At 45.7% G+C, this 24,347-nt stretch overlaps 1 protein-coding gene across 5 annotated transcripts; it reads left to right on the top strand.

Annotated features, from left to right (window-relative positions):
* The first annotated feature begins 348 nt into the window (after positions 1-348).
* LOC111844401 (estrogen receptor beta-like) lies at positions 349-24,014 on the top strand. Of its 5 annotated transcripts, XR_011984249.1 has the most exons (11): positions 349-605; positions 7,790-8,162; positions 9,727-9,905; positions 10,330-10,446; positions 12,414-12,725; positions 12,820-12,958; positions 17,105-17,238; positions 18,897-19,080; positions 19,408-19,555; positions 21,068-21,227; positions 21,591-24,014. XR_011984249.1 is itself a non-coding variant. In XM_072703051.1 (10 exons), the coding sequence occupies exons 2-10, from the start codon at positions 7,861-7,863 to the stop codon at positions 21,149-21,151; spliced, it is 1,599 nt and encodes a 532-aa protein (XP_072559152.1). In that variant the 5' UTR covers positions 349-605; positions 7,790-7,860; the 3' UTR covers positions 21,152-24,014. The 5 variants fall into 5 exon arrangements, 4 of the variants coding, with proteins under 4 accessions (XP_072559152.1, XP_072559155.1, XP_072559154.1 ...); XM_072703051.1 differs by having other exon boundaries at positions 21,068-24,014; XM_072703053.1 differs by having other exon boundaries at positions 353-605; positions 18,918-19,080; positions 21,068-24,014.
* The last annotated feature ends 333 nt before the right edge of the window (positions 24,015-24,347 follow it).

Raw genomic sequence — 24,347 nt, 5'->3', positions numbered from 1 at the left:
CAGAAAAGTGATATGGTGAATTGGTGCACACAAATCGCAGGAGGCAGGATCGCTTGTGAGTTCGTATGAGCTCGGGTGGCCGAGTGTAGGATGACTGTGGGTTACTTAGTGTCAGAGGACCAGCTCTCCCGGGTGGGTAATTTTGGAAAGGTTATACCTGTTAGCGTTAATAACTGATCACGTCGGAGTAATAATGTCACCGTTATGCGAGACAACCAGGGACACACCGAACACCTGGCTGATGGCAATGAACAGCTACCTCATTCTGGCTTCTGTGGCTATTTCAGCATATCAAAGCTATCAAATGCTGTTTTAGTGTATTAAAATAGCCACTTCCCGTATTAAGGTCCAAGTTCAAGGGATGGAGTGGGAGGATGGTGGCCGCGGATGTGGGCAGTGACGTCGGCTGCGGGCTATTAAATATGAAATTATCTCGGGGCTCGAAGCAAAAGGAAGGAGCCGCCGCCAGTTTTCGACTCGACGAACTTAGGGAAGATAATGTGCCGTTTTGGCTCCGTGCTCATAATATCCTACATATGAAGTTGTGGAAGCGGAGCGGCTGCCGTTCGGGCGAGGGGCTGTAATCACAAAGTCTGCAGCAACAGGTTGGTGCCATCGTCAAAAAAATCATCCTCTTAGTCCGATCTCGGGCTGCACTTCTCGCATTCGGCTGTAAACTGCAGGTTTCGTTTTAATTCTAGCGAGCCAAAGCCTTTTAAAGCATTTTTAAAAATATAGATATAACGCGTATTTGCGGCGAAGATGAACGTGGTAATATAAGAAATAGGCTGTTGTTGGACTGCAAGAATAATGTAAATGTTTTTGCCGTTTAGTGTCGTCTTGTAGATTTAAAAGTTGCTTTGGTCTATTTTGACTTCAGCTTTCAGGTTTCCTTACTGCCGAAATCCGCCGCTTTTTCCACGGTATTGACGAGCGGCGATATGGATCCGTCCCTGTCCATCTAAAATCCACAAATAAAGACGTTTCGCTTTTGAACAACTTCCAGTGTCTGCTGCTGTGCTCAAATAATTTTCTCAATGTATTATTGCTTATAAATTGAATATCTAGATAAATATGAAGTATATATGATAATCGGTATAAGGTCAATGGGGTGAAATCTACAGTAATGACTTTATAAATATGAAAATATCGAGGAAGATAAAGGTGTCGATGACTGTACGAATAACCGATAGATTTATTGGTCCTGGAGTATCTCCTTAGTGTTTAAGTCGTTCTCTGTGCATGGATGCCGAAGATAATGTTATGCCACTTATAGCCTTTTCTTTATTTAGCTCTTTGGGTTAAACTTTTTACAGATGTTTTATTGTAACTGTCCCGTGTGGAGATTGTGAAGAATACGGATATTTTAATCTGGTAACTAAAATCTTCAACGGTGAGAATAAGCATCTTAATTATAATTTAACGTCTTCGCTACACATCCCATAACAAACTGACACCATGCTCATTTTAAAGGGTGCTGTACCTTTCTCAGTGTGTACCGGTCCCGGGCTGTTTGCTTTATACCCCACGCTGTTTGCTTTATCCCAGATCTTACAAGAACAAATAACTTTCAACGAATCGGTCAGTTAGGCGTACGTTGTACAATTCTGTAAAACAGATGGTTAAATTAGTCGATCATTTGTAGAAAACAAGCTTTAATTGTAAAATTACTTTTTCTTAAGATAGCCTATTGGTTATTTGAGATGGCCGTAACAAATCAAGCACTTTGCGGCAACAGGGCGTGGTGTCCTTAAAACGGCCAGATTTAATCCCCTAACACCCAAATGCTGGTTGCGAGTCAGGGCCCATCTTGGGGAGGGTCAGGGAGGCCCCCAACTTAAATAAATATCTGAAGCAGATATTTACATTAATTTGGGCAAACGAGCTTCCGTTAATAACGGTGCTGTTAATGTAAGATATTATGAACAAAGTTACCTTTGTAATGCTGAGTGTAATATTTAAGATCTTTCCTGAAATATGATTTTCAAGTGAACATCTGCTATCCCCAGCTCTATGATATTGGGTTAAATTGCTTAGAAACTTTTGAAAAATTACACAAGTCATTTTGCACTTAATGTTTTTAAGTGGCATCCTCCATGTACGTTAGCATCAGAGGCAGATCTCGGTGAAGGGGCAGGGGCAGGAGAGCGGCAGCCTCCCGGTGCGGGGCGACACTGGGCAGCCCCCCGGTGCCGGGCGACACTGGGCAGCCCCCTGGTGCGGGGCAGCGGGCGTCGGGGATGAAGTCGCCACTGCTTAGCACTAATGCTCTGATGCATTAACCAGAACATTGTCTTTGGCCTCTGTTCAGCTGCTCTTATTTAAAATGATTTTTTCTTGTTCAATAACTTGTCCTCTTTCATAGTTCCCTCTGGTCCTTATACATTATATTTAATTAAAGGGCTGTGGGTGACAGAATAGGTTTGCTTCTTTTTTGGGAGATACTGCTTAATCTATATTTGGGTCAGTGAATTTGGTCATCAGTTTAGTGTACTTGTAGAAAATCTAACACTGCCCTCTGCTGTGGGGGAGGGGAAGTGCATTGCAATTCTGCATTCAACAATGGAAAGAAATTAAGGAAATGAAATTCCAAAACAATTAAAATAGCAGTATGATTAAAAGTTTCCCTTGTAAGCATTGACACTGTGCGTGTGGGTGTGAAGCTATAATACAGACAAACTTTGTAGTCTATATTTGCCTCTTGATATAGCGTTAATACTTTGATTATCAATATGCGTTTTGTTGTTGAATTACACTGACTCAAAGTTCAGGATTATTTCATTTTTTGACAATTATGAGATGTTTATGTGTAGGGGTATTGGTGTTTTTGAAATGTTACTGTGTCAGAGAGTGTGGATGGAGTCCAGACCCTAAAAAGGCTTGTGTTGAAGTATTTGTGACTTGCACCAAAATGCTTTGCAAACATAATATTTCTTACAAGACTGTAAACTGGCTTCTCCCTACAGACATTCTATTTTTGAATGTGGGTGGTTTTTATATTGAAATATTAGCCTGGTCTTTCATTTATTTACTTTTGTTTGCCTGGCCTTATTTACTAGGCAAATTTGAATATACCGTTTAGCATTTTAATTGAGCATATAATGCCTTGGTGTATGACTATACTTTGATTTTATAGCTGGGTGCATTTGCTAAACCAGTGAATAAAGTTAGTGTGATTTATTGTTTAACAATATTTAAGCTGGCTGAGTGTCATTACGTTCGGCAGTGTGAAATACTGCATCTAAGGTCGACCAGAGAAAATAATTGTGAAAATAGTGAATGGAATTGTCTAGTATTCTTACTGTTTCCATGTGCCTTTAAAGGGGAACATTCCGGCCTCAGATGTCAGATGCTTTGACACAGTAAGCTGTTCCACTAGGGAAAGTGTTTTCTGATGGAGATGCATTGTGCTCTTATGTGAATACCTGAGCGAGATGCACTGTGCATTTCGGTATTCCAGAAAATAAACACTTCAACATCCATATACAGTCATCAATGGGTCTTGTAGGGTTTCCTTTATTTAGTTGCAGTGTGGCCAGAGGCGTAGCTGGAAATTCTGGGGCCCCTGACAAAATGTCAGCTAGGGCCCTGTGCTTGGGCTGGCATTTTCATTCTATATAGAGAGATTTTACCCATCTGGGGTGACAGAGGGGCCCTTGATTGATTTTGGGGCCCCTTTAAAGTGTTGGGCCCACTAAGTCGGCCAGAGTCGGAATGCGATTTTCCCTGTTAGCTGACGGACTGGTTTGTGTGAGCCAGGTCTGCGCCTCACGCTAAGCTGTAAATCCATCAGTAACAGATTTTATGATATTTCCTTTTTGTACCTGTACTTGTGCATTTATTCAAATGAAGAATCTTAATTTCTAACAGCTTTAGATGTATGAGCAATATAACTGCAACTGAGAGAATGCGTGATCCAGTGCATCTATATTCATACTTGTTCGCTGGCAAATGACCCTTAATTTAATTTCACTGACCATCAGTTCTGTGACTGCAGGGCATCGCTTTGTCCACTTTTTAAGATGTTCTTGAGTAGCACGTGGGGGTGCAGTGGTTAGCATGGTGGTGCATTGTTAAGGCTATTTGGAGTTGGCATACTGTCTGTAAGTTTGCCTGTGTGAGTGAATGGTGTGTGTGTGTGTGTGTGTGTGTGTGCCCTGTGATGGGTTGGCGCACCATCCTGGGTTGTTTCCCGCCTTGTGCCCATAGGCTCTGCCCCCCCGCCCCTGACCCTGAATAGGAGAAGCAGTTACAGAAAATGGCTGGATGGTTGAGTAGGTATTTTGAAAGACCTGTTGTCAGATGTTGCGGTGACGGGCTTTTGTGGCATTTCTACAGTGCTGTCAGACAGTCTTCCGGCTGTTTCCCTGACGAGTGACATGGTGAATGAGCAGCCCCCCCCCCCCCCCCCCTCCTGAGCATGTGCACCTCGGCACTTTACCACCATCTATCTGTCACAGCCCCCCCCCCTCGTCCTCGGAGGGCGACTCGGTGCCTCTGTCCCGGGAGAAATAAATCTTATTATGTTTTCGGTTCCAGGTTTCAGGCTCCTTCAATGACTCATCCATCTTCTAAGAAATACGTTTTTCTTTTTTGTTGAGTCCTAATCTCTGAATAAATCATAATTAATTTTTCATGTCAGGTTCACAGTGGCTCGAGCGTGTCGCTCAGCTTGGAGCTGCACCTCATTTTCAGCTGTAAACCCGTCAGTCAGACCTTTCCTGCTGCTTCCTTTAGACGTGTATGCATCTTTTTTCTGATTTAAATTAGTTGAACGTCCAAGTGTGCAGTTTTCTGGCTTTTAATTCTGTCTGTTCCTCAGATACCTTGGAGTAGTGTTTCCATCGAGGTTATTGTGTCCTCATGATTGTATTTTGATTTCATGGAAAATTAAACAGTGCAAATCAGGGTCATTGTCTTTTTGTCATACACACTAATGTCATTTTTGGTAGAAATATTGGGAAAAGTCACAATTGCCCATATTGCTAGTAAAACGCCTGTCACATTGATATGGTTAAATATAAAATGTGTTGGCAGCAATAATTACTATATATTTGTATATAGTTATATTCTTACTCATTCAGTCACAGAGCCAGTACATTGGATTTTCTGTGCAACTATCATTATAATACTTTTACAGTACCCATCTAGCATTAAAACCATAGCAGTACTGAGTTCTCATAATTATCTAATCTAACATAGATATACTACATTGAATTTTGACTCAACTGAAAATCCCTCATTGCAATTTTAAATGAATTTTTCAAAACCACATGAATATTGTAGTTGAATATTTTTGTGCAGTTTTAAAAAGCCCAACTACACCTCTGGAATAAAACCTCACAGTGGGATGGAATCCTGAGCAATTTAAAAAGCTGAACTGTATACACAAATGCAAAGTGCTTTCAGGTCCAATCAGAAACGCCGGCATATTCATAAAATATTTTAAAGTTACCCGTAGTGCTGTGTGCTTTCACAGCCGTATGTAAGATCACAATTTAGTTTCTGAATCACCATCCATCCATCCATCCATCCATCCATCTGTCGATCCTGGCCTGGCTCACAGGGTTGGCTCAGTCCCTGCTGGGGTACACCCTAGGTAGGATGCCAGTGTGTTGCAGTGAAGTGTGTATTTACTGAATGGTTTTTCACGGCTTTTGTCTGTTTATCCATCTGAGCAGTATTCAGGGGTGAATCTGCAGGGCCCTTACTCAGGTCTGAGGTGCTGAGGTGCAGAGTTTTATGTACACAAACTAGTGGAGACAGGACCAACCAAACAGATGTCTTGGTCCCACCTCTTCTAGTTGATTGGACCCACCTCCTCTGCAATCTGATTGGTTATCTCTCCAAGCTAGTCATTTTTCCTTCTGCCCTCAGAACATTTTTGTGTAAGTAAAGCTCCCATGAGAGGTGTATTTGTTGCATTGCCACTTCTTTATCTACAGCGCCCCCTAGGCTGACCAAGTAGTGTGTGCTTTTCGTAAACAAGTTCATAGCATCCTCTATGGAGCGCTTTCTTCCTGCTCTTACATGTGTTCTGTGTGTTGTATGAAATACTTCCTTAACCTGAAAACTGCAGAATAAGTTAAAATTATCACAAACATTTAAAACTGTAGATTGAAGCACATACTTTTTATTGTGAAAGAAAATTTTCCTCTGAATTTGATTCAGAATCTTTTTAGACATTGTAATCTCTATAAATTTAACATGATCCAAAGTGGTGTGCAAAATTTTGTAAGTTAACTGGCTATTGTTTTTTTTTTCATTCCTATTGTAACGTCCAATAATTTTTGTTGTCGTAGTTCATCTATCAAAAGAGCAGGAAATCAGTTCGAAACCTCTGAGTGGAGATGCTCAGTTTCCGTCATAGAGGCGGCGGTTGCTAAGCAACAGGCCGGGCTGGTGTGTGGGCGGAACCCTAGCTGACGGATGAAGCTCCCTGGTCGGTTTGACAGAGCAGACAGGAAAAAGCCTCGCTGTGGGTGGCAGATACACTCCGGCTGTTTCCTGGGGTTTCCAGGGAACATTTAGCAAAACCAAGAGTGAAAAATTTCCTACAGCTCGACAGATTTTAATGTTCCGAGTCAAACGGATTTCTGGAGGCTTCTACTCGTAGCTCAAAGTGTCACCTGGACACTTTTTATGGTTGAAAGTCTTTTAATGGTGGGGATCCTGCTGCCCCTGAATGTGTATTTTAATGGTGGGGATCCTGCTGCCCCTGAATGTGTATTTTAATGGTGGGGATCCTGCTGCCCCTGAATGTGTATTTTATCGGTGGGGATCCTGCTGCCCCTGAATTTGTTTCTTTCCTCATTAGCCCATGTAACGTTATATAGTTTGGAACTAAGGACTATAAATTATACTCTGAAGGCTGACCGTGGGCGAAAAGTGTCCTGCTTCCTTGGAAGGCAGATGTACATGAAGATAGCTTTGTATGCTAATGAACGGAAAATTGACAGGGTGAAGAACCAACGTTCGAGTTCAAAACTGTAGGGGTTTTTCTTGCCGTGACATTGGATGTGAAATCTGCTGCATAGCCAGTCGAGTTCAATGCAGGAAACAGGACTATGTGTTTAATAAAACTTTATTAAGTAAATGACATAATTGTCAGCTAAAAAAACTCCAATATACAAAAGTTTTATTGCAGGATGGTAGAACATATAGTGCTGCACTCAGTGTCACTAATATAGAATGTAGTGACCTCCCTCTCACCCTGCCCTGACTCCTCTCTCCCTCCCTGCCCTGACTCCTCTCTCCCACCCTGCCCTGACTCCTCTCTCCCACCCTGCCCTGACTCCTCTCTCCCTCCCTGCCCTGACTCCTCTCTCCCACCCTGCCCTGACTCCTCTCTCCCACCCTGCCCTGACTCCTCTCTCCCTCCCTGCCCTGACTCCTCTCTCCCACCCTGCCCTGACTCCTCCCTCTCACCCTGCCCTGACTCCTCCCTCTCACCTTGCCCTGACTCCTCTCTCCCTTCCTCTCCCACCCTGCCCTGACTCCTCTCCCTCCCTGCCCTGACTCCTCTCTCCCTCCCTGCCCTGACTCCTCTCTCCCACCCTGCCCTGACTCCTCTCTCCCACCCTGCCCTGACTCCTCTCTCCCTCCCTGCCCTGACTCCTCTCTCCCACCCTGCCCTGACTCCTCCCTCTCACCCTGCCCTGACTCCTCCCTCTCACCTTGCCCTGACTCCTCTCTCCCTTCCTCTCCCACCCTGCCCTGACTCCTCTCCCTCCCTGCCCTGACTCCTCTCTCCCTCCCTGCCCTGACTCCTCTCTACCCCTCTCTGCAGTGACTCCCCTGGCTCGCCGTGCTCTAACTTGCCTTGCGGATGATGTGCTAGAGGTCACACCACAAATCTGAATGGCTGCATCTCCAGAGAGGAACCTGCCTGTGTTGCCTGCGCAGGACACAGCCCCCCCACGGGTGCCCTCCCCTGTCCGTATTGCCCCCCCGACCGGATGCCCCTGGATTTCATCCCCCTGCATGGATGCTGGCTGGGACTCTGCTGTGCCAGGCCCTGCCCACGTCGGCTTCTCGGCTGCACACCAGCCGCTGTATTGGCTCCCCAGCCACCGTCTGCCCTCGGTGACGCTGAGTGAGCAGTGGCCGTATCCCCCTGCCATGGAGCCCAGACCCAAAACCCACCCCTCCCCAGGAAACAGGTAACCTGCTGAGGTGCCTCCATCTACTGTGGGTCGCTGCTTGACTGGTGACAACTGAAGCTGCTTCTTGCCCCCACCCAGCCCCCGATTCGCCCGTCTGCAGTACAGCTGCTAGTTTACACATTTCAAAAATTCTCGGTAAAAAATATCGTAACATTAAGAAAAAAAATCCAGCTGAAAATAACTTAATATACACAAGCTTATGTTTTAAGTCACTTAAAACAACATTAATTAGCATTTCAATATGGCCACTAGGGGAACTGTGCACTTCCTGTTTGTTTACATGAATAACATAAACATACTCTGTGTGGTTATTGTTATCTTGCATAAGAGTCCAAAGACTGATGTCCTTCATAGGCATTTATTCTAAAAACAAGCTGAAATGCTCAAAAATAGAAAAAGATACTCCAGTAAATGTGGTGACATCGCCAGTTCATTCGTGCATTTCAGCATGTACACTGTGCATATACACCATTCACTGCATGCACACCATCCACAGCATACACTGCATACACACCATTCACAGCATACACTGCATACACACCATTCACAGCATACACTGCATACACACCATTCACAGCATACACTGCATACACACCATTCACAGCATTCACTGCATTCACAGCATTCACTGCATACACACCATTCACAGCATACACTGCATACACACCATTCACAGCATTCACTGCATACACACCATTCACAGCATTAAGTATGAGGCTCTTGGCCTTAAACTGAGCCTGCATACAGGCCAATGCGTTTGGTTTTCGCTGAATGGCAAAGCTTTCCAGCCAACAACCTCACAATACAGCGACTACTGACCCTCCTTTTGACTTTTAAAACTTAATTCCATTCTTTGACTTTTTTAAACTACAATTAAACACAGGTTTTTTATACTTTTATTCGCTGTTTTCAAGACTGGGTAAACTGGGTAAGCCCCTTGTGAAGGAAAAGCTGGTGACGTGTCTCGATCGGTTCAGCGATGGCAACGAGATTTATATAGATCCTTCACAATGGCTGAGCGTTCAAAATAATGTGTTTTACTGGGGACAGAAGTATCCAAAAAGCTTATAGTGCCAAGGGAACCCCGCATTGGCATGTCTGTGAGCGCAGGTTTGTTGATATTGTTTGTTTGAAATTGTTCATCCATGTAAGCATTAAATGGAAAACTTCTAGAAATCGATGTGTGCTTGGTTAGCATCTTGTGATTGTCAGGATTTAAACTAGAATATGTTTGGCCATGTTTGTGCAAGCTGATTGGATATTTTACGTGTTCTATTTCGGGAAGGTCCAATTGCATGCGCTGCTTTCAGACGGGGGGTGCAGGCTAAAGTGCTACAGCTACAGGATTAAGTGGATGTTTCCAGTGGACTGCAGGCTCACGGCAGCCTTTCTCGCCAATCCTGTAAAGATGTCCTCGAATTCTCCCCACTGCTGCCGCAGATATTCGGGGCCTAGATTTCATCCCCTGTATTCTCTGCCTGCGTGTTGAGCTGGTATCGTATTTGCTCAGTTAGGCTGTTATACCTTAACACACCTTCCTTTGCTTCTCCCTGCTCCCCAGCAAGGAGCTACAGAGCGGGAGGGCAAACGGTGGGGGGTTGCTCAGGGCGTCAGGGACGTGCACGGCAGCGGAGAGCGACGTGCACTTGTGCGCCGTGTGCCATGACTTCGCCTCTGGCTATCACTATGGCGTGTGGTCCTGCGAGGGCTGCAAGGCCTTCTTCAAAAGGAGCATCCAAGGTACCGGGCTGGGGGGCTCCACCCGTCCAACACCATAAAGCGGCTTCTTGGCCGGCTGTCGTTACACGGAGATTTTCACTGAGTTTTGGAAATCGGTAGAATCACTGGTTGATGCAGGATGGTATGTTGGGTATGTTGTTTTTGGTCCACTGAAGCGAATCACACCCTGTCATCTCTTCCCACACCCTTTCATCAGTCAGAGACAGAAAGACAAAGATTGCAAGTTGTAATCATTCAGGATTAGAAATGTTCTTGAATCAATATATTAATTCTCTAAAGAGCCATGCTAGGTTTGGTTAGCATGGCTGAATATTCAACTGCAGTTTTGTTTTTTTTTGCACTGTAGTCTCAGAATAAATGTTATGTCTGTGTTAAGAGTGGCAGCTGTTATCCACTATAATACTGCAGTGTTTGTCTCCCACAGGACCAACGGACTACGTCTGTCCAGCGACCAACCAGTGCACCATCGACAAGAATCGGCGCAAGAGCTGCCAGGCATGTCGGCTGCGCAAGTGCTACGAAGCGGGCATGGTGAAGTGCGGTAGGTGCCGGACGCAGGCGGCCGCCCGGGTGCCATCTTCTGAAGGGATGCCGACTGGGCAAACCCACCCCGTCCCCCGCAGGCACGCAGCATGAGGAGCATGAAAACGCTTCACTGGCTTTCACTGGCACTGCTAAGAGTCGCAGAGCCAGTTTAGTGCAGCGCAGCAAATGGGGCAAAGCGTGCTGCAACACTTATTTATTAAATAAATATATGCGGAACGTTTCTAGGTGATGAGAGGTTTTTTGCTTGTGAACCGCCCTTTAATAGCAGTCAGTGTGGCTCTTCAAAAACGCTGGTTTTGTGTTCCCACATTCTCTCTGTTAATATATACATGGTTTGGGTCACTGTCATGTTGAAAAGTCCATCTATGGCTGAGATTCAACCTCCTGGCAGAAAGGCCCAGATATTGAGCTAAAATATCCTGGTGCTTAGTTGAGTTCATGATGCCCTTCAGCTGAACAAGAGCCCCTGGATGAGTAGCTGAAACAGCCCAAAAGTGATCCACCCAAAAGTGATCCACCCAAAAGTGATCCACAAGCAGACATTATCCTGGATGTAAGGAACTTTTCTTTGCATGTAGTTTTGACATCACTGATGATGTGCATTGCAGTTCTGTCTTGGTTTCATCTCAGCACAGCTGTCATGGAGGTGACATTTAAGGGTTGACACACCTTATCGAGGGTTGATAACTTGATGAGTTCCCATTCAGCTGTGCAGTTCCTGGTACCTGGGCCCCTCTTTGCCTTCCTCACTGTCTTCCTCACTATGAGCGAAGGGCAGTATGCACGCAAGAAGCTATTCCTCACTTCTGAATTTTCTCAATTATCGCTATAACTTTTCAGCTTTTTAATGTAGTTGTTATACCTATGACTTGGTCTGTGTAGGTGCAACTCTCACATCTGTCTTTTCATTTAAGAGCTCTCTGCTTTTCGCCATGGTGATGGATGACAAGGGGATTTTATGTTTTTGCAACCTTATACCAGAGGGACAGGAAGCGGAGGAAGGCAGCCGGCCGACTCCTGCAGACTCAGGCCAACTGGACAGAATATATTTTCATAACAGACCATCACATTATTTGCTTTTTTAAATATTTATTTCAGGGGATCATTCAGAAAAGGATGAGGCTAAAGAAGTGGACACATTGCATATCACACACTACTTCCAATTCTAGGATATTATCATTGGCTGTAATGTGGCTGATTCGTTTCATTTATTAATACATGTACAAGTAAAGAATGTAACCGTAACCAAAATTAATAATTGAATATAACCTAGTGAGTTTGTGTAACCTGGTTTAAAAAAACCCCGAATATTTTGATAAGTCTCTCTCTCTTTTACTCCTGACACTGATAGTCGGGGAAGTATCTGCGGCTTTGACCTGCTCAGACCAGCACTGGCGCTCGGCTGTAAGGCAGCCAGGACCTGCTCAGACCAGCACTGGCGCTCGGCTGTAAGGCAGCCAGGACCTGCTCAGACCAGCACTGGTGCTCGGCTGTAAGGCAGCCAGGACCTGCTCAGACCAGCACTGGCGCTCGGCTGTAAGGTAGCCAGGACCTGCTCAGACCAGCACTGGCGCTCGGCTGTAAGGCAGCCAGAGATAGATTTTCCTTCTGTTGAGAGTTTGCCGCCTGAAAGATGTGGCTCCACTGCACCCGAGGCAGGAGACGATTCCCAGGCTTTGTTGGAATCATCTAAAATCATGAGGCACTTTCACTTCAAATAGTGCTGGTCAGATATCCACGAATAAAAGGAAAATCTTTTAACTGTAAAATGAAATGCATGTTATTACTCTGTAAATCAGTCATTATTGGACGACAGTGAGAATCAGCGTCTTACTGTAACTCACCGAGACCATGTGACTGGCGTGGGGGCGTCGGACCTGTCCTTGGTGTCTGGTCCACCTGTATCCCGCTCTAACCCATGAGACACTGACGGCAGGCATTACCCTCGTTCTGCCATTTCAGGAGTGCGGAGAGAGCGCACTGGCTGCCGGGCCGTTCACTGCAAGCATGTGAGCCGCCTGTGCTGCCTGGGGAGCAGCGGCACTGGTAACCCACGGCGATACAAGCCACACCCCCTTCCTGTGGAGGGGCCCCGCCCCCCAGGGCTCAGCCCGGAGCAGCTCATCTGCCGCATTATGGAGGCGGAGCCCCCAGACATCTACCTGATGGGGGAGCTGAAGAAGCCCTTCACTGAAGCCAGCATGATGAGGTCCCTCACCCACCTGGCCGACAAGGAGCTGGTCCACATGATTAGCTGGGCCAAGAAAATCCCAGGTAGGGCCTTTGGTATCTGCAGGAATCATACTTGTGTCTCTATGGGTGTCCCCATGTGGGAGCCCCGCCAGTGACTCTGCATCCACGCCCCCAGGATTCACGGAGCTCAGCCTGTCGGATCAGGTCCACCTGCTGGAGTGCTGCTGGCTGGAGGTGCTCATGCTGGGCCTGATGTGGAGGTCTGTGGACCACCCTGGGAAGTTGATCTTTTCTCCTGACTTCATCCTTAGCAGGTACCAATCTGCCGCTTTGTGGTGTTCTCGTGAGCAGTGGTCCGCCATAACGGAAAAGCGTGTACAGTGTGGCAGACTTTCACATTTCCTACTGGATCACAGGCTCCAAAGCGTGTACAGTGTGGCAGACTTTCACATTCCCTACTGGATCACAGGCTCCAAAGCGTGTGCAGTGAGGCAGACTTTCACATTCCCTACTGGATCACAGGCTCCAGAGTCGCCATGTAAAACATAATTAATATTTTGAAAGCCATATTATTTTATTCCTTCATTCTATTTCTCTGTGCACATAATGCGCAGCATCTTGTCTTCTAAAAAATAGTCATAATAAACAGCTGGTTATTGACAAGGTCATTCGCATTTTTGAGGCATAGATGTGGATAATTATGGTAAATAACAGTGGCCATTTTGGGCAAACCAGGGGCTTCTGAACCGTGTTTCCACACTAGATGTTTTAATTTTCCCTATAGAGACATGAGTAACATGGAACAACCCAGGATGGGGCACCAACCCATCACAGGGCACAAGGCAGGGAACAACCCAGGATGGGGCACCAACCCATCGCAGGGCACAAGGCAGGGAACAACCCGGGATGGGGCGCCAACCCATCACAGGGCACAAGGCAGGGAACAACCCAGGATGGGGCACCAACCCATCACAGGGCACAAGGCAGGGAACAACCCAGGATGGGGTGCCAACCCATCGCAGGGCACACACACACCAGTCACTCACGCACCAGTCACACCTATGGGCAACATGGGAGAACATGCAAACTCCACACACATGGAGCCATGGGGGAAACTAATACCCTGGACCACTGCACCAGCATGCTGACCACTGCACCAGCGTGCGGACCACTGCACCAGCATGCTGACCACTGCACCAGCATGCTGACCACTGCACCAGCGTGCTGTCCCTTAGCAGATCCCTGTTCACGTTCATTTTGATTGCAGTAGAAGATTGGATTATATTTGTCTGAATTTGAATTTTTAACCCTTGTGTACATGGGACATTCAGGAAACACTGTTACCTCGAGTCTTTAGCATGAAAATAAGTAAGTCAACCCACAAGTAACTGTAACTATGCAAACTTTTTATTGCATACCTCTTCCCTGAACAATAAGAACAGTTTTTTTTTTAAAACAAATTTGAAGTTTACATCGTTTTACAATAATTTTATTTTCTTCTCAAGCACGGGTCCTCCGGCCAGCTGGGAGTTCCTCTCTTCACATTCAGCATGATAAAACTTTGTTTCATTTAAGGAATAAATTGCCTGAAAATTAACATCATTAAAATAAAAAACTTATATTTCCATTTAAAATTATTTTTCGATCAAAATAATGTTGTGTAATGTTTCATAAAGGCTCAGGCAAAATATGCCTTCCTGTTTATTTACGAGGGATGGGAGCAAATCATTCATTGGCGAGTCTTAGTCAAGTGTCGAGCCCAAGTCTCTCCATCATTTTTGCTGTCATGACTCGAATCCAAGTCGAGTTGTGAGTCGTGTAACTTGAGTTCCTACCTATGTCAGTTTTTAAGTTTTAGTGATTTAAAACTTGCTGCAACAAAAACCCACCACCGTACATTATAGGAAATGTTCTTTACAGGCAGAGAGAGGTTGAAAAGTCTCCAATCAGTTTTCCTCATACAGTTTTTATATCTGTGTATGTGCAGGGAGTGATGCATCCTTCCAACAAAATATCTCAGGAGACCAATTAAAAATGCAGAGAGCAGAGAATTTAATATACACAGAAATGATAAAATTAATTTTATGGTATCCAGAGGGGGGACTATAACCTCGAGTCTTCTCAAGCCGTCGGGTCCAAGTCTTTTCCTCATTGTTGCCGAGTCGAGTCACAAGTCATCAAATTTGTGACGAGTCCGAGTCGAGTCGCAAGTCACAGAGGTGGGTACTCATGTATAGCAAAGCTCTCAAAATACGCCATATCCTCTGTAAAGGTCGATTGATCAAACTCCATTATCATTCTGCACCCACAATATAAGTTACATTGGTCAAACATCATAAATCTGCCACGAGATAATGTTCCATTCACACCTCGCCAATTAGGGGCAAAGAACGGGAGTGTGGTAAATATCAGCAGGCTTCTAATGTTTTACTTTTATTTCAATGATATTAAGGTCATTTATCGGCGGGAGATGAAATCATTTGTCCAAGGGTTGTTTACAAATGTAGCATCTGAAAAGTACAGATACAAATAGATGCTTTGGTGTGTCTAGCAACCTTTAACTGTTCTGGCAAATAAATGACCATAAAACAATAAGCTATTTTGCCATAAATTTGGTAGTAAATTGTTGTGGATGAAAAGTACGTGACATACCCTGGGAACGCGTTCACGTTGAATTATATAACCGCAGGTGAGCTGTAAACATCACTAGTGACCCGAGGTATGTACACAAGGGATAACTCTCTCTCAGCCTAGGAATCTTTTAAACCATCAGCGATAGCTGGGACTTCCCTGAGGCAGGATACACCACTCAGGTGCAAACTAACACCAGCCCTCGGACACCTTCAACAAGGCGGGCAGGGAGACGTTACGTGTCTTGCTCAGAATTTCCGACTGAGGTCGGAAGAAAAGGAAACGACGTCTAAATTAGAAACCCCACTTCCTGCTTTCGGGAAGACGAGAAAACCATGTGGGGTAGCGCTTATTATCTAGGCCTCGTGTCTAAATGTCTCTCTTGCTGATCGCAGTTTTGTCAGCAAAGTGATGGATCACAGTGGTGCTATATTTAGTGAACAGACAATAAATTTTGTTTTTTCCTTCAAAGCCAAACCATTTTGCCTTCTACGTGCTGTGACCCCAGAGATAGGGCCAGTTCTGTTTTCTCACACTGCCAGCATCAACGTACGATAAATTTCTGTGTCCTCCCTAAATTCCACTCCCTGAAAAACGTCTAAATGCCAAAGTGCTCTGGATCCTGCTTCTCTTCAGGCTGTTTACTTCAGCCTCAGGTGCTAGAAAGCTAATTCTTGGTAGATGTAAAAAATTCATGTAAAAAGTGGCAGGAATGTTAACTAATGTGTCTTTCCGGGCTCATTCAGAATCACGTCTGCAATATTCCCAGTGAGGGTGGCCCCCGGGGGGGCCCTGAGGGTGCGGCTGGGTTATACTAATAATAATATAATAATAATAATATAATAATTTATTATCATTAATAATGTATTATTGTTGTTTGTAGGGGGCGACATGGGGGGGGGGGGGCACTGCCCCCCCAGCAAGTCGCATATTCATGTGCTCCAGCTGCATTACATGATTGCATTACGTAATCCTCTCTGATATTTTACATTAGGTACTATTCATTTAAATCCATAATGTATATTTTTCACAACAGTTCATGTGAAAGGAAATACCAAATTCATAAAATTAGCTGTAGTATCAGAATCCAGGGTATATCAGTTTACGATGCCTTAAAGCTCATATTGATGTATTTCTCAGCTGCTCTATTCACTGCAGCAGCATAACCGAATCCCTGACATTCACTTTGGGTTTTGGTGCCACCCCAGACCTTTCGGTGACTCCATCTCGGCCGGCTGAGATTGTGGGCCGCATCTGGTTTTCATTACAGCAGCAATTTCATGTTTTTTTTCTGTAGTTTAACACAAAGTGGGGACCTCTTGACACTAGGTTTTTAATTCAAAGTCTTTCACGCTGGCAAGGAAAATCCAGTCATTTTGTGGGCTAATTGAAAGCCGTTATTCTGAGGTAGAGGCAATTTTCCACTTTGCAGGCAATTTGTGTGCTTTTCTCTGCAGTGAGCGGCCTCATCATCCCGAGGTCAGGGGGCAGTAATTACCCTCTGAATATGCAGCCTTCCTTTCATTTCCTTATTCAGTGTTGAGAGCAGCACAGCCTGTCTGTTCGCTTGCAGCTGTAATGCGCTTCCAGGTAGCTAGTTAGCCGTCTGTTTCGCTGTCACATTCACTCCTCTGTATCCAGCATGAAGTGCAGAAAAATAATGACCTTCTGTGGAAGGCAGGTGCCAGCAGCAGGCGATCACACCGTTTCACTTCAGTAGAATATGGGAATAAATGGTAGGTTTATATAAGATTATAGCAGCAGCTATAAGGTGAGGAGTGAGGGTGAGATATCGTGACCTCGAGTGACGATATCGTGACGCTCTGCAGGGACGAGGGCAGCTGCATCGAGGGCATCGTGGAGATCTTCGACATGCTGCTGGCTGCCACTGCCCGCTTCCGGGAGCTGAAGCTGCAGAGGGAGGAGTACGTCTGCCTGAAAGCCCTCATTCTCCTCAACTCCAGTAAGGCTCCTGCTCTGGGGACCTGCTCACTGGCGCACATGAAGCCCGACATCTCTCATGTCAGAATGTAGCGATATTCCATCGGCCTTGATCACCACCACTGGGCCTGGACTGCCCTGGAGGCACTGGGATGAATGTCCTGAGGAGCTGGGAAGTGTGATGTCCTGAGGAGCTGGGAAGTGTGTATTTCAGAGGGGTTTGAAAAATCCACTGCCTCTGGCCGATAGATGTTTCATTCTCAGCCGTCTGTCAGCACTGTGGCTGGGAGCAGACCGATGAAGAGCCAGCTGGGACACAAAACACGATCCGTGTCTGTGCTCAGTGCGGAGACAGTGCTCAGTGTTCGCAAAATGTATATGCAGTGCCTCATTTATACGGAGGGAACCACTGGTCTGATATTTATATTCAAATGCATGTCATTGAAGATGTCTGAGATAGAGCTCAAAATGAAACTGAGTTGCCTTCACATGGTACAGTACAGTGAGTTTATGTAAGGAAATCACACCGTACAGGTGCTGTATCTGTTTCATATCTGCCTATTGTAGCTGTCAACACATATACATTACTCAGGGTGTACGTATTACAGGTTTGATATGGACAATGGGCGTTACTCAATAGGTCGTAAGTTGACGGATGCCTTTATAAACAAAAGTACTCGTGTTGTAATTTCATTATCAGTATTTTATTAAGCAAGTGATTTGCATGTTTAACTACAGGTATGTAGCAGCTCATATGGTAATTATGGCCGTAGTAGAAAGAAAGCGCAGCCTTCCAGGAAGCAGCCATCTTCCCTTCGTCTTCATTTCCAAGTCACTGAGTTCGAGAGCATTAGACAGTGGCCGTAACTCAGAGGAACTGCTTGTTCTAATTGCTGTAACCTTCAGGGAAATTTGGGCAATGGAGAGCGATGAGCTGTGAATGTTTGCCAGGAACGCAGTACCACAGATGATGAATAGCAGAATGGAAGACTCACATCCTTATTTTTTATTTTTTTGCTTTTCTTGAAAAATAATGGATTACAGGCCGTAAGACTTTCATAGTTTTCCATTAGCGTTTGGCGATTCTGCTGCATGTGTGTCTTTGTAAGAACATTCTGATTCCTGAGTAAAGCTGGGAATGTTTTAGGGTACGTCTACTGTTAGGTTTGAGTGTGTAGTTTGCATTTCCTTCGCATCTCGGGGGTGCGTATTATATTTGTGAGTGAATGATCCCTAATGAATCTGGGTCACCCCCCCGTCTCCTACATGTTAAAGTCCTGCTCAGTATAGTCCTGACTATTGAAGAGATTTTTTTTAAACGGATATGGGTGCGGGCTTGTATAAGCATGGATTTCGTGTTTCATTTGTGGTATATTTGTGGGGAGTTCTTGTCATAATATAAAAGAAGCATTTACACTGTTATGAGAAGAGATTGCGGCGCATGTGGCTTTATATGGTCAATGCATACTTGCGTAGCCGTTATGTCAGTCCTGTTGTATCACTATGACGGGTATATATATTTACGCCCGTATAAATCTACCTGCACTTTTCTCGGTCTATGTCTTCATGTACCGGTCAGTCCTTGCATAAACATGAGAGTGTGTGCTTGCCTATAAACAGTGTGTGTCGGTAGATGTTCGTGTGCATGTTCGTGTATTTATGTGTGTGTGTCACCTGCAGACATGTGCCTCGCTTCACCAGGTAGCGGGGATGAGCGGCACGGCAGGTCCGAGTTGCAGAAACTTCTAGATGCCGTGACGGAAGCTCTTATCTGGACCATCGGCAAGATGGGCCTGAGCTTCCAGCAGCAGTCTGCCCGGCTGGCACATCTCATCATGCTGCTGTCGCACATCCGCCATCTGAGGTACAGCGCCCCATACTGCCCCCCTGTGGTCCCTGTTCGCTATAGCATGTCTAGCTGCTTGTGCGGCTGAAAAATCTTCAGCTTTAATGACTCATATTTGCATGTAATTATCTAGCTTCTTTATAACTTTATAGTTGTCTGATTTTAGCAGGTGAAATATAATCATAATCGGTATCAAATTAAAGACAAACTTTGGAGCTGACAGTAGACAGACTGGACATCCCTTTACTCGGAGTTCTTCATAGTCGCTTGTCTTGTTCAGGACTTGGGGAGGTCTTGAGGAACAGGAGCACCTAGACTCACATACTTCTTGGCTTTTATCTGCAGTAACAAAGGCATGGATCATCTGTACTGCATGAAGATGAAGAAGATGGTTCCTCTGTACGACCTTCTCCTGGAGATGCTGGACGCCCACATCATGCACAGCACCCGCATCCCCTACCCGAACCCGAACCCGGTACCGCCCCAGCCCCAGGCAGGTTCCCCACTGTAGCCCTGTGAAGGTTTGAATCCCATATCTGGCTGAATGATTCCGTTACTGAACCTTGGGCAAGGACCCTAAACCAAGCTGCACAAGGGAGTCTGTCTCACACTGGGCTCTAATGCTCACCAGTATGTCTCACACTGGGGTCTGATGCTCACCAGTATGTCTCACACTGGGCTCTGATGCTCACCAGTATGTCTCACACTGGGCTCTGATGCTCACCAGTATGTCTCACACTGGGGTCTGATGCTCACCAGTATGTCTCACACTGGGGTCTGATGCTCACCAGTATGTCTCACACTGGGCTCTGATGCTCACCAGTATGTCTCACACTGGGCTCTGATGCTCACCAGTATGTCTCACACTGGGGTCTGATGCTCACCAGTATGTCTCACACTGGGCTCTGATGCTCACCAGTATGTCTCACACTGGGCTCTGATGCTCACCAGTATGTCTCACACTGGGGTCTGATGCTCACCAGTATGTCACTCCACACACCTGACCACAAACAACTACTGTCCTAATTCGTATTTTTAGCTGAATATTGCATTCGCATGGTTAAACTATGCAAACAATAAGTCAGATTTCATTACGTTTTAGTCACAACGACAGAAAAACCCCAAAACATCTATATCAGGAGAACAGATTTATTATTTTTTTGTTCCATTAAAAAATACTCCAGGAAAACGGCGTCCATAGATCAAAATGGCATATGAAGTTTTACAGAATGTCTTGATTAGAATGCTAGCATCTAGGGATGAGAGGTGATGGAGGTGAGAGCAGACGAAAGCGCCTAACTTATGAGAGCATCGTCTAAATCAGTGTTTCCCAATCCGGGTCTCGGGGATCTCCAGGCAGCCCACAGCAGGGAGCTGGGATTGAGCAAAAACGTGGACCGTATGGGGGATCCCAGCAGGCCGGGTTGGGAAACACTGCTCTAAACACTGTTGCAGCATTGATAAATAGGTCGGCTGTGCAGAATTTATGCAGAGTTATCCCCGTGTAAAATGGAAGATCAGGTGAGAGGCAGAGGACTTGCATAATCACGAGGAGAGCAGAGGGAGGCATGGGACTGCTGATGGAGCGAATCACAGTGCTGAGGCCACAGTGTTGAGGCCGCAGTGCTGAGGCCGCAGTGCTGACCTTTGAGCTCACAAAACAGTCTTCACAGAGCCCTGTTAGTTACCGGAGAGACTAAAGAGGAACATGTTTACCACAGACTCAGAATAAAGTATATGGATGTTATTGACAATAGTCCATAAAGAGGGACCCTCTGCGAGATCCTGCTGCTGTTTGTAGATCAGGCTGGTCCCAAAAAACACACAACCTGATTTCCGAGGCCAGTGCAGTTTGGTGAATCCATGGGTAATATGCAGACACATTTGTATACGAGAAATCTGAGCTTATAATAATGTATCACACAGTAATAAATGCACAGACTGGCCCTACTGCATCTTTCATAGGTAGTAAATACATGGACTAGCCCTACTGCATCTTTCACAGGTAATAAATGCACAGACTGGCCCTACTACATCTTTCACAGGTAATAAATGCATGGACTGGCCCTACTGCATCTTTTATAGGTAATTAATGCACGGACCAGCCCTACTGCATCTTTCACAGGTAATAAATGCACAGACTGGCCCTACTACATCTTTCACAGGTAATAAATGCATAGACTGGCCCTACTGCATCTTTCATAGGTAATAAATGCATGGACTGGCCCTACTGCATGTTTCATAGGTAATTCTTTTCTGAACTTGCCTTTACTCTGAAGGAGAACAAAAGATACTTAACTACATTTACACCTTGAGAGACCCATGTTGCTGTAGCACCAAGGTCACCACAGGCATGTATTGTGCTGTCTGCAGAGTTGGAGGGTATGTTTTAAGAAACTCAAGTTTCTCAAACTGATGACAGGAGAGTTTATTGTCACTGTAACAGTCCTCTGTGATTTTAAATGGCAGTAGAGAGAGAGAAGGCTGCTGTCGGCCATTGCTAAGAGGTGCGTGCTGGTTCCCCACAGGGAGGCCAAGACTCGTGACCCTGGAGGAGAACCAGGAGGACCCACACAGACACAGCTCCTTCTACTCCCACACAGACACAGCGCCTTCTACTTCACTGCCTTTTAAATTGAATGATTTTAAATATTCATTTTCAAGTTTTCCATATGGATTTCCATTTGTTAATTATCCATCCATCTCCCAGCCTCTTCCTGGAGACGTGGAGCCCGTCTTTGGCAGTACAGGACGGGGGCAGAGGGGTTGGGATGGGATGCCAGTCACTCACGGGGCCACATGATCGTACGCTAGGAGCAATTTTTAAATACTAATTTTTCTAACAGCATGCTTTTGGTCTGGGGGGGGGGGGGGAACTGGAGTACCCAGAGGAAGCCCAGGGAATATGGGGAGACCAAGCGAGCTGCATACACACAGCGGAGGGGGGGCAAGACCCCAGCACTAAAGGATCAGTGCTGCAGCTTTCCACGGGCTTAAAATACCATCATTCTCAGATAACTACAGTTGAGGTAATTCAGATTAAATGGAAGAGCAGGCTGAAATGGAGCCGGAGAAGGTCTGCGTAAGCCCTACAGGACCGACGTCTGCTGCTCTCCGTAAGCCCCACAGGACCGACGTCTGCTGCTCTCCGTAAGCCCCACAGGACCGACGTCTGCTGCTCTCCGTAAGCCCTACAGGACCGGCGTCTGCTGCTCTGCGTAAGACCTGCAGGACTGGTGTCTGCTGCTCTGCGTAAGACGTACAGGACCGGCGTCTGCTGCTCTGCGTAAGACCTGCAGGACCGGCATCTGCTGCTCTGCGTAAGACCTGCAGGACCGGCATCTGCTGCTCTGCGTAAGACCTGCAGGACCGGTGCCTGCTGCTCTGCGTAAGACCTACAGGACCGGCGTCTGCTGCTCTGCGTAAGACCTACAGGACCGGTGCCTGCTGCTCTGCGTAAGACCTACAGGACCGGCGTCTGCTGCTCTGCGTAAGACCTACAGGACCGGAGTCTGCTGCTCTGCGTAAGACCTACAGGACTGGCGTCTGCTGGAACTTGCATTCGCTGTTGTGTTTCACTTTTTATGGCTCATTCATTCTCTGTCATGACTTGAGTGGTAAGTTTGCTTAAAACCAGAGCCGCTCAGCCCTTCAGGTGGCACAGACGGCCTCCTAGGGCACCACCTTCTGGTGGGGAACTGACTTAGCAAGCCACTGGAGACATAGTGGAGCGCAAAGCTTGCCTACGACGTCCAGCGTGTCCAGTCCCTCTCGAGGAAGCAGAGCCTCCAGTCACTATTCTGCAGCTCTATCCCACTCAGGTTTCCTCCATCTGCACTCCTTAAAAGTCTGAGGAGTCCGGACACGTTTTATCCGATGCTTCGCCCCAGCCGCATTTATGACCGATTTACAGAAATCTGTCTTTTGCTTTTTACCGTTATTCCGTTTTTTAAATTTTTTTAATTTACATTTTTTATCAACGTAGCACAAAATGACCACGTTAAAATATATTTGCTGCTTTCAGTTGCAGAGATTTAGCATGTTTTAATAAGGGTGCAGCTGTGATCATTGTTTTGCTTTCCCTGAAGGAAACTGAAGCTATTGGCTGAAATACAAAATGCTGTATCCCAAATGAAAAAGAATCAGGTCTCATGCGTACATATTGGCAGGGGGATGCAATAAAAAGTGCTGACTGATGACTTTGTTCTTTTGAGTGCAACACATCACTTAGAATGTTCTTGGGTTTCCTAAGGAAGAACAGTAAACAGGCCTGATTAATACCCTGCTGTTACACGCTCAACCATAAACTCTTGGCTGATCTCTGCTGGGATGCACAGACCCTTCTGTAGAGGGAATAGGCCACTTGGCTTATGTTGTGTAACAGCCACATTCTGAAAGTAATGGCTTCATTTTGGCAAAAGATTCGGCGGGCGATGAATGATGCACAATTTATCGGTCTGTCACAGAGAATTTGAAGATCAGCAGAATTGATTTAATACCAGCGCCGGGAAATGCGACCCTGAATGTGGTGCCGTCACTCCAGTGTATAAAGGAAAATGCGACATTTCAGAACAGACACATTAGTCCTTATGCAGTATGTGCACACGCTTGGAATGGAAGCCCACAGCCTTTAGCAAGAGCACTTCAATGTACACGCATCATTTTGTTTTAATTATAAGCAACGTAGACATGGGTTTATGGAGTGGATGGGAAAATTTGTGCTTTGTGTTTATGCTACATGTACATTGAGAATTGATTACTGTGTTTTGAGTTGTAACTGCACGCAACTGTAAGGATTCAGTGTATGAAATGTTGAAGCTGGCAGCCAAAATCCCTGTGTATTTGTCATTCTGCATTCACCACAGAGTCAATCATGTATGAACTGTTCATAGTGTACGATCATGTGCTATATTGCTATATTTTCTAAATAAATGTCTTGGAAAAAGGAGAAAGAGCCAAAACTAGATTTCTGTCAATGTGTATGCAGCTTTGAACCTCACTGTACTGGAGACAGGCAATATTTTAATAGCCCCCACATTGTCTCTGGGACCAGTGGCCCCTGGGCCCTTTTACGCTCTGGGACCAGCGGCCCCTGGGCCCTTTTACTCTCTGGGACCAGCGGCCCCTGGGCCCTTTACCGACTTTTCCACTGTGAACAATGTTAGATAATGACAGCTGAGCTGTAACTGGTTATATACACCAATCACCCATAGCATTAATACCACTGAAAGGTGAAGTGAATAACATTGATTACCTCATTACAAAGGCACCTGTCACGGGTCCCA

This window comes from Paramormyrops kingsleyae, chromosome 19, assembly GCF_048594095.1.
Source record: "Paramormyrops kingsleyae isolate MSU_618 chromosome 19, PKINGS_0.4, whole genome shotgun sequence".
In the NCBI taxonomy this organism is placed as follows: domain Eukaryota; kingdom Metazoa; phylum Chordata; class Actinopteri; order Osteoglossiformes; family Mormyridae; genus Paramormyrops; species Paramormyrops kingsleyae.
Note: the sequence above shows the minus strand (reverse complement) of the source record. Positions and strands in the feature narration are given on the sequence as shown.